The sequence below is a fragment of the Metarhizium brunneum genome, chromosome 1, assembly GCF_013426205.1.
Source record: "Metarhizium brunneum chromosome 1, complete sequence".
Classification (NCBI taxonomy): domain Eukaryota; kingdom Fungi; phylum Ascomycota; class Sordariomycetes; order Hypocreales; family Clavicipitaceae; genus Metarhizium; species Metarhizium brunneum.
The window spans coordinates 8,108,375-8,120,363 of NC_089422.1; the positions used below are offsets into that span (position 1 = coordinate 8,108,375).

The 11,989-nt window shown below is 51.8% G+C and overlaps 3 protein-coding genes across 3 annotated transcripts; 1 reads left to right on the plus strand and 2 right to left on the minus strand.

Moving 5' to 3' along the window:
* Window positions 1-728: 728 nt before the first annotated feature.
* Window positions 729-2,170, plus strand: PPP4C (Serine/threonine-protein phosphatase 4 catalytic subunit; the record flags this gene model as incomplete). Its single annotated transcript, XM_014692626.1, has 4 exons — window positions 729-745; window positions 807-930; window positions 991-1,081; window positions 1,146-2,170. 4 exons carry the CDS (start codon window positions 729-731, stop codon window positions 2,168-2,170), a joined length of 1,257 nt encoding a protein of 418 aa, XP_014548112.1.
* Window positions 2,171-3,445: 1,275 nt separating this feature from the next.
* G6M90_00g024710 (uncharacterized protein) lies at window positions 3,446-4,361 on the minus strand (the record flags this gene model as incomplete). The annotated part of the gene is made up of 2 exons (XM_014692625.2): window positions 3,446-4,021; window positions 4,077-4,361. 2 exons carry the CDS (start codon window positions 4,359-4,361, stop codon window positions 3,446-3,448), a joined length of 861 nt encoding a protein of 286 aa, XP_014548111.2.
* Window positions 4,362-6,293: 1,932 nt separating this feature from the next.
* G6M90_00g024720 (uncharacterized protein) lies at window positions 6,294-7,052 on the minus strand (the record flags this gene model as incomplete). The annotated part of the gene is made up of 1 exon (XM_014692624.1): window positions 6,294-7,052. The coding sequence occupies one exon, from the start codon at window positions 7,050-7,052 to the stop codon at window positions 6,294-6,296; it is 759 nt and encodes a 252-aa protein (XP_014548110.1).
* Window positions 7,053-11,989: the final 4,937 nt, after the last annotated feature.

Here is an 11,989-nt window from a genome sequence, read left to right on the forward strand (position 1 = left end):
AGTGCGGCAGTGCGACGACGAAGAAACTCGCGACGAGCGTCGTTGCGAAGAGTGATGAGGTCATTCGCGACCTGGGGTGAAGGTGGGGTGGCATGATCCCTCGGCGTTGTGTCTGCCCTCGTCATCCAAGGACCGTCGATGGGTTCAATTGGAAGGTTAGCGCCGAGATTGGTGACCGACAGCAGCCCGGCTACTCACATGATAATTGGAACATGTTCTACCCGCGGCAGCAGTTGCGTAGACAGCGATGGGCGACGGCCAAAGTTGACAATTGGCGTCGTTGAGTGACTTCGCGCCGCAAGAAGAAAAAAAAGGCGCCGAATGCCGTGAGCCGGCTCCTGTACGACTTGATGATTCCGAGACTGCCTATTGGCTAGGACTCCTTGCACAATAGCCGGAGTCGGCAAAACGTACACCCGCTCAAAAATTCCCACAATCCCTGCCGTTTAATCGCGGAGGATCTCTTGTCAGGAAACGCACCACAAAACGGCAGAACCCACTGCCACCCGAGATTGGCTGAAGTCCTGTATCTGGCCCGACGTCACCTTCAACACCAACTCGCGGCTCTTTCCCACATACGACCTCAACTACCACGACGTCGCGGCCGCTAGCGACCAATACCGCAGCAATATATTTAAGTGTATACTCACGGCTGAACATGATTTTTGTATCCTGAGCCGGGATTGCAATCGACCGCGGCGCCTCACGCGCGACCCAGGGTCACCATCATGAGCGACCTCGACAAGTGAATTGCGCCCCGTTGCCGAACCATCCCGCCCTGACGGACACTGACATTGATGGACTAGGGCTATCGCGCAGCTGCGTGCTTGTCGACCCATTCCAGAGGCCCAAGTGCGAGAGCTGTGCCACCGCGCACGAGAGCTTCTGATCGAGGAGGGCAACGTGGTCACGGTATCAGCGCCAGTCACAGTATGAAGATCGAGCCTCCTCCCCGACGGTCGGTAGCCAAGAGGCTAACATTTAGGCTAGATTTGTGGCGACATTCACGGTCAGTTTCACGATTTGATGGAACTATTCCGAGTTGGCGGAGATGTCCCTGATACGAATTATTTATTCATGGGTAAATGCCACACGACCCCGCGCATGCATTGCCATTTCGTACACGCTGCTAACGCCACGTCTAGGCGACTTTGTGGACCGAGGCTTCTACTCTCTCGAATCATTTCTTCTTCTTCTATGCTTAAAAGTACGATACCCCGACCGCATGACGCTTATCCGCGGCAACCACGAGTCCCGTCAAATCACCACAGTATACGGCTTCTACGATGAATGCTTGCGGAAATATGGAAGCGCAAACGTTTGGCGGTATTGCTGTGATGTATTCGACTATTTGGCCCTCGGGGCCATTGTTCTGGGCGCATCCAACACATTGTCCCCTGCGTCTGGACCAGCGGACGAAGAGACTGAGATTGAAGTGTGCGACCAGAACGGCTCCATCATGAGTCGGTTCCCTCGCCAGCGCCAGCGCCAGCAGTCTTCTCAGCCTAGCAGCTCCCAGGAGCACGGCGCAAACGGCAGCGGTCCCGCAGGGCAGACCGGACCTCCCGGCTCAGGCGCCTCGGGCTCCAGCAATGGCAGCGTGGGCAACCCAGCCGGAGCCGTGCTCTGCGTCCATGGCGGCCTGAGCCCGCTGATTGATACAGTCGATAAGATCCGCCTGATCGATCGGAAGCAAGAGGTCCCCCACGAGGGCGCTATGTGTGACCTCCTGTGGTCCGACCCCGACGACATCGATGGCTGGGGGCTGTCGCCGCGCGGCGCAGGATTCCTCTTTGGCGCTGATATTGTCAAAGTATTCAACCACCGAAACGACCTGAGCCTCATAGCTCGCGCACATCAACTCGTCATGGAGGGCTTCAAGGAAATGTTCGACGCCTCCATTGTGACGGTCTGGTCGGCTCCGAATTACTGCTACCGCTGTGGCAACGTTGCCGCCGTCCTGGAGCTAACCGAAGACGAGTCTGGCACGGGCGTCTTCTCCCGCAGCAACGGCGAGGTGAACAGGAGCGATGGCGGGCGAGGGGTAATGATGGAGTCGAATGGGATGATGAAGAGCGGTCCTGCGAGACGGTATCGTGTGTTCCAGGCAGCGCCCCAAGATTCACGGGGTATGCCCGCCAAGAAGCCAGTCGCGGATTACTTCCTGTAGAGGGACTCCGTAGGCGGGTGCTCTGCATCGACTAGACGTAGATGATGAATATGGACCATGTCTCGGAATAGTTACGGCGTTATACAATGTTTTGACACTATATCCATTGTCAATCTGGTTTTGTCGTTGCTCTCTCGACTATCTGCAAGTAGCCCCATGCGTGTCGAGGAACGCGCGCCGAGGCCTGTCACTTGCTGAGTCCTTAATACGGAGTAATGGCTAGCTATTCCGAGCGCTAAACTCGTGCACGATTCCAGCAGAAGCGACACTCGTCCGTGTCCAATGTAGAAGCTTGAGCCCAGACAGCCTTTGAGACATGAAGCGAGAGTCGCAATCCGCCAGTGACATGCCGCCCAACCTACTTGCGGCATGCCAAAACATCATACACATTCGCAGGGCGTTAGCCACAGGGGACACGGCACGTCGATGTGTCATGTGTGTCTTGAGACATGCCGAACCCTCCTGTTGCCTGGCGTCAGCCATTGGCGCGGTAATCATCTAACGGGACCTGATCATGTCATTGCCCCGGCAAGCCATCGACGGCGTCGGATCAGATCTCACAATGACAACCTGGTGACTAGACGAGGGCAAGGACGGCAATTCTGTCTCGCCTAGATGCCATCATGGACGAACGCGCGGCGGCGGCGGCGGCGGGTCATCCCCGGACGGTGTACGGCGTAGCCTGATGCCGAGGGCCCTTCTCCCGGCTCCCATATTCGACGTGTCACTATTCAGAATGCCAGAGTTTGGTTCGACAAATTGCTATTAAACCTGGGGTGTGGAAGCGGCAGTGCACGACCGTCAAGGACCTGCGAGCCCCGTGAATGACAGATTTGACGCCTCACCATGAAATCACCACGTTTTGCGGCTGCCGCGAATCAAGACGGGCGTGATGGTAAAGGCCCTCACCTACGACGATGTCCCAACAAGCCAACAAGGCCCTTTGTACAGGTGCACAGCACAAGTCCACCAGACAAACCGCTGAGTCGCTGGCCCGTCGCTGGCCAAGGCATTTTCCCCACCCGTGAGCGGTGCCAAGTGATGTCTTCGGTTACCTACAGCCGAGGGGTGTGGACTGTCATGACTCTGTAACTTGGTCCCCTGCGATACGCCCTCGTATAAATGCAACGATGGACTGTATTCGTGTTGTGCCAGTGGCCAGGCACAGAAACAACAGCTCTCACACGCGTGCGATTGGTGCCAGAGGCAGCGGCGGTGGGAGTGGGCTGCTGCAGGAGCCACAGGAGTTTATTTAAAATAAAATAAAAAACTACGTCAAAGCTGTCCCTTGGCGGCATGGATCTCGGATGGATTCCAGTTCCAGTTGTCTGGGTTGCTGGGGTTATTTCCCGTCGAAGCAAGGGCGTGAGTGCAAGGCTGTTTTGGCGGCTGCTGAATCGTGCCCTTTGACCTTGCGAGCCATGGTGATGGTCGAGGTGGATTTTCCCTGGCCAGCACAGTCGCCGTCGCCGCCTCGGCATTCGCGACACAATAAGCTCTTGTTGGCGGAATACCAAGACGTACATGGTCCGATGATGACGATGGACACACCTGATCGGCAACGACGGGTTCGGACTCCGGAACGGAATGGCGGCGTGGATCCGCGACGAGGGACGTGGGAGGCTCGGTGGCGGATCTTGATTCGGACGGGCCAGGTTGGGCTGGCGGCGTGGTGGCGACGTTGCAGTCGAGACTCGCGATGCTGGGGCTCGGGCCAGCGTGCTGGAAGCAACGTTGACTGCTGAGCGCTGGCGAGCCGTGGTGAGGCTCCATGTCCCATGTCAGTGTGCTGGTGCTGGTGGTGTCTTGACTCTCAAGCTGGAGTCTTGACGTCTGGCCCTGCGTCTGGGCCTGTCTAGTCACTGGTGCCCGGTGCCCACAGCAGACGCAGGCGCGCTAGCCGCACATTGACAGCGCCAGACATCCAAACCAGACATGGAAGCCGTGAACCCAGTGCAACATTGAACCTCGGCTGTGCGGCGTCGGCGTCATCGTCGTCGTCGTCTCTGGGATGGGATGCAAGATGCATCTCCCCGTGGAGCTTGTTTTGCTTTGTCTTAATCTCAGCTGGCGCTGCATCCATCTGCATGTCCAAAGTCCGCCACGCCGATGAGTTCGGGCCCGCGTGCTCCCATGCTTTGAGTTTGACACATGTCTTATTTGTATCTCCGCCGCCGGCTCTTGGTCCCATTGCCGTCATATGCCCGATGGTTGTACATGCGGAGACTACTATTGCTCTTGGTCGCATTTGCATTGATACTTGCATCGCCGTCTGTTTATACCGGCTGGACATGGCATCACGGTGTGTCATCCTGGCTTCGGTGCCGCTCCCGTGGCGTATGGCGCATGTCTGTTACAACCTCATCCACTTATACCCGTATCAACGGCCTCCTCATCGACCCTCAGGCAATTCTTTATCGGGCCCAGATATTTTTCGAGTCCGAGTGTTTGACACCGAGCCCGTCGTGTCTCTGAAACCCATCCGCCTCCGTATCTGTGCCACCTCATACTTATCCTACAAGTCACATACCTAGGTATTCAGACGTGCTAGCTCCAAGACATCGACTGCGTCTCCCACGATCCAATCGAGTCCCCGTGAGTCCACGACCCTTACTACCCCAACTTGTGGCGTATCCCGTCCCTGTGGCTTCCTGACTCGATACTGCAGGAGCCTCTGCTTCGTCCTGCATGCCTCACAGTCACACTTGTAGTCGTACGGTACTTTTGTTGCAAGGTTTGTAACCAATTGTTTTGCTCCCTGTGTTATTCTTTGCACTTCTTCAGCCCAACAGGCCTACGTATGCTTGGCTACCCTCGCAGTACTGATGTCGCCGCCGGCAACCATTCTGACTCGGCTCGTAACTGCTTCTTTCGTTTTGCACTCCCGGTGCGCAGGGATATTGACGGCTTCATCATGTCCGGCACATATTTTACTATGTTATTGTGCTTTACACCGTCCAGGGGTTGTTTCCCGGCATTCTTCTATGGCGCCTACTGGCACCGTGCTTGTTTTGCCCGCCAACGCCCGTCCTGATTCCTGAACCGTCTGCGCCTAAAAGGAATAAAGGCATATGCCGAAGAAGAAGAAGAGGAAAGGGGGAAAGGAAAAAGGGAAGGAAGCTAAGGAAGCTAGGGAGGAAGCGCAAGTGACAAGTCTCTTTTAAAAATAATAATAATAAAAAAGAGAGAGAGAGAGAGAAAGCTTTCCCCTCTTCGTCCTGGTGTTTTGATCTTATCGGATTAGGAGCGCATTGGCTCAGCAACTGAATTTGACCGACTCCGTTGGCAACCTCAGATCACCAATTAACAACCCAGGTTGATCACGCCCCTTCTCTCTCTCTTTTTTTTTTTTTTTTTTGGCGTGGTTCGAAGAATTGGAGGCGGACACAACTCGCTCGGACTGCGGGTGTCACCCTTAATCAACCCCGTTCAGTCCAATTCTTCAACTTGATTCCGGAATCAGGACACCTACCCTTGCATTCCCTTGATCCAAACCCGTTGCCGTTCTTCGCCTTGATTCGAATTTCGCTGTACTTCTCGCATATTTTTGTGGGGAAATGCTTGCCAAGCACATGTCCAAAGATTCGCCTGATTCATGCCATGAGGCTGTCTGGTGGCACAAGGGTTCTATAACCGAACCAGTTGGCCTTGCACAATTTCCAACACCTGCCCTAGAATTTCGCCAAGCCATTGATGCTTCCACTGGTGTCCCGCGCCACTACAACGTAATTGTATTAGTAGCTACAGGCTTCCAACTACCGGCCGGAAATCACAATTCAGCTCGAGCCATATGCTTGAGCCTCTGGTATTCCGCTGATGGTTCGCACTGGTGTATTCGGGATGACGCTCGAGGTTGAGTCGGACTACTTGCGGGGTATTTATTCCGTCTGATAATAGTCAAGGGATGCTGGTCTGATAGGTAGGCCTAGGATCAAAGTCAATTCCAGCTCCTGGCCACCTCCACTTGGCAATATTGGGGACTGATTCAGCTGGTGGTCAAATATGACGCTCGAGTCTTCAAAGTGCTGATAATTTCAGCACAAGCCCCGCGCTTCTCTGCTCTTTTGTTGATAACAAAAGCCCCCGTCAGTGACAAAGAAACAATTTGAGTATGCTTCCTCTGTCAAAAAGGTCCTCCTTGAGGTCCATATCGGTTCGTTGGATCGTTGTAGGGACTCATAGAAAACTGGTAGTTCATCGTTAAGCGATTATCGATAGGCATTGGCTGGCCTCTGACCAAGTCGTGTCGCGAGTCGTTCACCATCTGCCCAGATGCACTTTGGAACTGATCTGATTGCGTTATAGCTGGCTGTGCCGAAAAAGCTGATGGAGAATAATGAGGATGGTCTGTCGGTGAAACACCAGCAAGCTGTTGCGGGTGATGGTTGTAAGACACGCTCGGCTGTGATGGCTCCCAAACGGAAGAATTCGTCGTAGAGGCGCTTGCTATCGAGTCCTCTCTACTAGATTGGCTCGGTATAGCAAACTGCTGAGTCTGTTCCAGATGCGCCGCTCTTCGAGGCAGCATTGCTTGGCTTAATGATTGCATGGCAACTCCTGCCTCCTCCCTGAGGCGGATTGGTTGTGCCCGACCAGACTCACAACCATTTTCTGTGGATGCTTGCAAGTAATGAGTAATGTACTCATTCGTAACCCCGTATCTATTTAGGAGTTCCCTTAGTTGTGTATTTTCATCCGCGACTCTTCTGGCAGCCATTTGAACTTCGGCAGAGGCTTCGATGCCTTGGAGTTCGCAGACTCGCAGTCGCTGCTCGAGTTCCTGCAAGTACTCTCTCCTCCGCGCGCGAGATCTCCGTTGATTATCACGAATTCGAGCCAGGTTGGCCTTGTGCTGTTGAGGACCGGAGAGACAGTTAGACATGATACAAGAAGAAAGGCAAGGTATTCTCCTAATTATTTCGACGTGGCACTGTAGACTTGGAACTCACCGCTGGAGTAGTCATTTAGTCGACAACAGACGGCGTCTTCGTAGGCAAGGAGGCACACGATGGTGTCGCACGAAGTTGGGAATGAGTGGAATGAGATGGAGAGGAGAGGGTCAGTTTAGTTGGGCAGCTGTGAAAGCAATAGATAGGCTTCTTTGTATGGAATATTTGTTAGGCTGATAAGAGACGGAGGAATAAAAGGTTGCAGCAGCTAAGTCGAGGTATAGAACCGTGGTGAGGTATATATGACACCAATGGAAATAAGAAGCTGAAAAAAGGGCTATATCATGTCAACATCAAAGGTCCCAAAGACACACATGTGTAGGGAGAGACATGGTCCAGAGGACCCGGCATAGACAGATACGACGGGCGTAATTGTATCAAAATTGGCAGCCCACACTAGATATCGGTCCAGATCCGCGGATCTCCAACAAGATTTAAAAGAGGAAATTACTTGATTCAAGGCACCGAGAGACCACCGACCCTCGGCAGGAGACTACAGCGAAGTGAGCCTGGCTGGCGGTCGAGAATGGCCATGGGTACCCAATGTTGTCGTCTGGTGGCTAACAGGCGGGGATATTCAAAACTGAAGACGCTAGTAACAGGGGGAGTATAAACAGACATCGGCCCCGGTTTCTGGATTCGAAGCTGGCAGAAGGATGACCTGCCTGTGTTGTGACTTTGTGCCTGGGGGGGTGTGAATATGTGAAAACGCCACAGGTGGGTAGCTGTGTGTAGGCGTGTTGGACGTAGAAATTCAGAAATATGGCTCAACTATGTGGCGGGATATTAAAAAAAATGACGGAAAATGATGAATTCGTTGGCACTGCCTTGGCTTTGACAAAAATAGACTCCGTACGCTGATGGACCAAAGGAAAAATATGCACTTTTGGTCTTGGCCACGAGTAATGAATGTCCAGACAAGATTTAGAGCTTCTGCAAGGGCAATATAACGACTCATGCCATATGATGCATATTCTAGGAGTCGCCCAAACAAGGCATCATCAACCTTGATCGGCTTTCTTGATCTTGGCTTGCTGTCGCCATGGTGAGCCTGTAGTCGTCTGTGTGTTGGCAGTCGGTCACGATGTTCTTTGTTCATGGTTTTGGCACATGAACCCTTGGGCTGGCTGCTGGCTCGCCAAGGGGCATATCCACACCGTTTTCAATCCACCAAGAGCAAGTTGCACAACCTGCAGTTTCCTGCATGTGAAGTGCATTGGTGTGCGGACGGGAGGGTGTGAGAACATCAGCTTTTGGACACCAGACGGCCTTTCACCCTGTGGCTCGGGAGGCGACGTCAAAATGCGCGTGATGATTGATCCAACACAAACAGTCTTTGGCCCTTTCCAACGTCTCGGACTCGCTACCGTAGCTCCTCTAGGCGGCCCAACTTTGGCCCAGCGCGACGGGCCACATCGGAATTTTTTTGCCTTTCTTCAATGGTGCCACTGTGGCATGCCCTCGACTGTCGCAAAGAGCTGAAGTGTGTACTTGATACTACACGGCACTCGAGTCCAATCGAACCGGCACCAGCCACACGTTGCTGTTGGCCGGGTGCTTTCCGATGTGGGCAAGGAATTGTCCAGGCCCAAGTGCGTCAATTGTTTCAACCCCCATCTCCCGCGGCTAAACACTTGCCTAGCCCTGCCATTAGACTTGAGCTATGTCATATTTTTGGAAGAAGTGTTTGGGGAATAGACTACTGGCTAGCTTGATGCTTTCCACGCCAGCGCAGTTAGCCCAGCTACTAGTTGTCAAATTGGGGCTGTTGTATTGACTATGTGCCGCATGATGGCCTCGATGACATACTTAGCCCCATCCTACAAACCAGGGGCATAGGCATAACGTGCCTATCTTAGTGGTCGTCCCCGACAATTCTTGGCGGCCACATCCGCTTCTAGTGCAGAGCTTGAGCTGTCGCTGCTTTGACCTGAGTAGCCTCTTGTCGAGAGACTGTACGTAATCCGCAATAAAGTACCTGTATACCACGGCCTCCTCTAGGTAGCTAGACATTGTCGTCGGCGTACGGGGCAGGAGCCTTCTCAACGGGTCCGCCCGCCAGAGCCGCAATACTTCACGACGATCTGACTTGGTAGCTTACAGATGGGGGTTATTATTGTGGCCTTGAAATCTGAATCACTCAAGAATGGCGTTACGACTCACCTCAGCAGCTCTCCGACTGGCAATGGCGGCTAGAAAGCATCCATGATGTCAGCATCTCACTTCCTGGACTTCAATCAGTCTGGCCATCGACGCAGTAATGATGCTTCTCCCGCAGACCAGTTCGGGGGCAAATCTTTGGTGTCGGGGCACTTACATACCGGGTAAACCACGAGACCATCGGTATCTTGGCCTGTATATGCGTTCTACGCGTCTGCTTCTAGGGGATGAGGATGAGATTACATGACCAATGCATATTACATCTGCAAGAAGGAACACTTCCGGGATGTCAATACCTATGATGGCATCAGTCTTGGACTGAATTAGAGATGTACTTCAAGGTGTGCTTACGGCAGATAGCTGGGTCGAGGGTTCGCTCTGCCCACTGATCGCTGTGAGTCGCTGCGAAAGATGTCGGCTTCCCAAGTTAGTTTCCCTTAAATTAGAAGATCGGTAGTGATATGCTTGCTTGAATTGCTCATTGATTCGCGAGCTAGACTGTATAGTCGTATATCTTCGGTGATCTTCTGAGCTGTGAATCGAAGTCCTACCACGGCGTTGGCGATGATTAGGTCGACCTTACAGGTATAAGTCTGGGTGAAAATATCATAGCAGCTTCGGAGCCCAAACTTCTTCCACAAAAGTTCGTTTAACTAGTTATACTTTAAAGTATCGTACTCGAAGATGGAGACGAAGCTGGCTGAATCCTTCGTCCCTTGAGGACAGCGGGACTCAATTCCTTGGCGGACCTGCTCGATGGCATGGGGGTCTAGCATGAGAACTAAAACCCATTGCGCCGCTCGTTTTCCAACTGTAATAAGCTGGGTGGGTTGCAAGTGATGTCAGCTGGTCGCACCCAGATGGAGAATAACCGCGGTAGGAGAGGCAACGGCTCCAAAGGCGTGGACATGCTACCATGGCGTTCAGCATTCGCCAGTGTATTGGTCGTGAGAAGAGACGGTTTCCACGCCATGATATCTAGTAGTTGTTTGATAAGCAAACATCTCTGGCTCGATAAAAGGGATGAAGAGGTAAGATTGTGGTTCATATCCCACATGTCAACGATTCTTCTCCTCAATACGGGCAACCTGAAAGTCCTCATCGGTGATCGCAATGTGAGACCTGAATTGGGGCGACCGTTTCCCAGCAATTAAATAGGGTGTGATATGCTCGCCACCGTATTGCAGTAACATGAGATTTAGTATGATATGCTTGCAGAAGTTTCAATGCAGAATCGAATATGTAGTCGGCATATACACTTCTCTTCATCGGCTTAATCCCCAAGAGGATGCGGTCTGCACTTAAACCCAGTTGTTTTTTTGTGATGTCGACTGCTTTCAGTAGCTTATTACTCTCCATATACATCGATTTCCTACATATATTTAAGGGTCAGTAAGAGACAAAGGTTTGGGGGCAACATATGATACGCTTAGCTAGAATCGTAAATAGATTTCTTTCTAAACATACTTGCGGCACTTGCCTCAAATGAGGCCAGATGTACTCCGTAGTGGAACAGACGAAACCTACGTTATCGTTGACCCTCTTCGTAACTTGATCGTGTCTGTTTGTTGTATTATTGGTAACCACATCCAGGGTTCCTTGAGCCACGCGAGCCAGCGTAACAAACGTTTAAGTCGTAAACTCAGGATGTTACACAATTTACCAAGCGGCAGATGTCAGTACTGACAGAAAGGTGTTTTTGGTCACTTTTTAGATACCCCTACTGAAATTGAGTCCGAGATGGTAACGCCGCAAGGAAAATCCAAAAGATCGAGCATTCTGCTGATCCTCAAGACAAAATGGATCTGGTCGTACAAATTATCCGAGTTGCGTATGCCTGCGGCGAATAATTAGCACCGCGAAATCCGACTTAGCATCGAAAGTATTTTCATGTAGCTGTGCATCTAGCACTTTTTTCTTAATACCAGAGCTGTATCTAGCTGATGCCACTTTGGTATGCTGCTCTGGTAGGCTTGAGTAATTTTATCCTAGATGAATAGTTCAAGCTTGGATGCTTGATTTAGTGAGATGAAATGGCTCAGAGGAAGAGAACCCGTCCTCTCTATGCCAGATATAACTTTTCGATTTCGCAGGGAGTGCAGAGTGGAAAGACGTGATTGCGCCCATCAAGAACCTTGGGGGCCGCATGATGTCAATTGTGCGTTGAAAATGGGGTGCATAAATGACAGTGGTATTAATTTCGAACTCAAATTGGTTTGCCTCTTGCGATTCATTCAGTCTGCCTTCGGCAAATTCCGACCCCAGAAGACCTATCTGGCAAGTTAAACTATTTCCGTTTACTATTGACTATCCAGTCTGGTGATCCATTCATGGATGTTCGCCACATTTAGTATTGTATGTACTTCGTATTGGGGCCAGGGCTCTTCATTCCGGCAGTGACGGGACAGTTTTTATGGAAGTTGGCAAGACTCTGTAATTACAAGATTGTTACACAGTCAGCCCCTGCTTTAAAACGTGTTTGATCCGTTCTCTCGCAACAAAGGTTCACATCGTATTACGCGATGGTGCCAAATTTCGAAGTGAACAAAGGATGACGAAACGAAACCGCGACTCACTTTGTAACCTAATATGGTTGTATTCACGATGATCACGCACAAAAACAGTGCTTAACCACGTAATAAGACGCTGGGCCGTATGCTGGTGCCTTAACTACTACCATGACTGAAAAGGAAGATAGGCGTCACTCAAC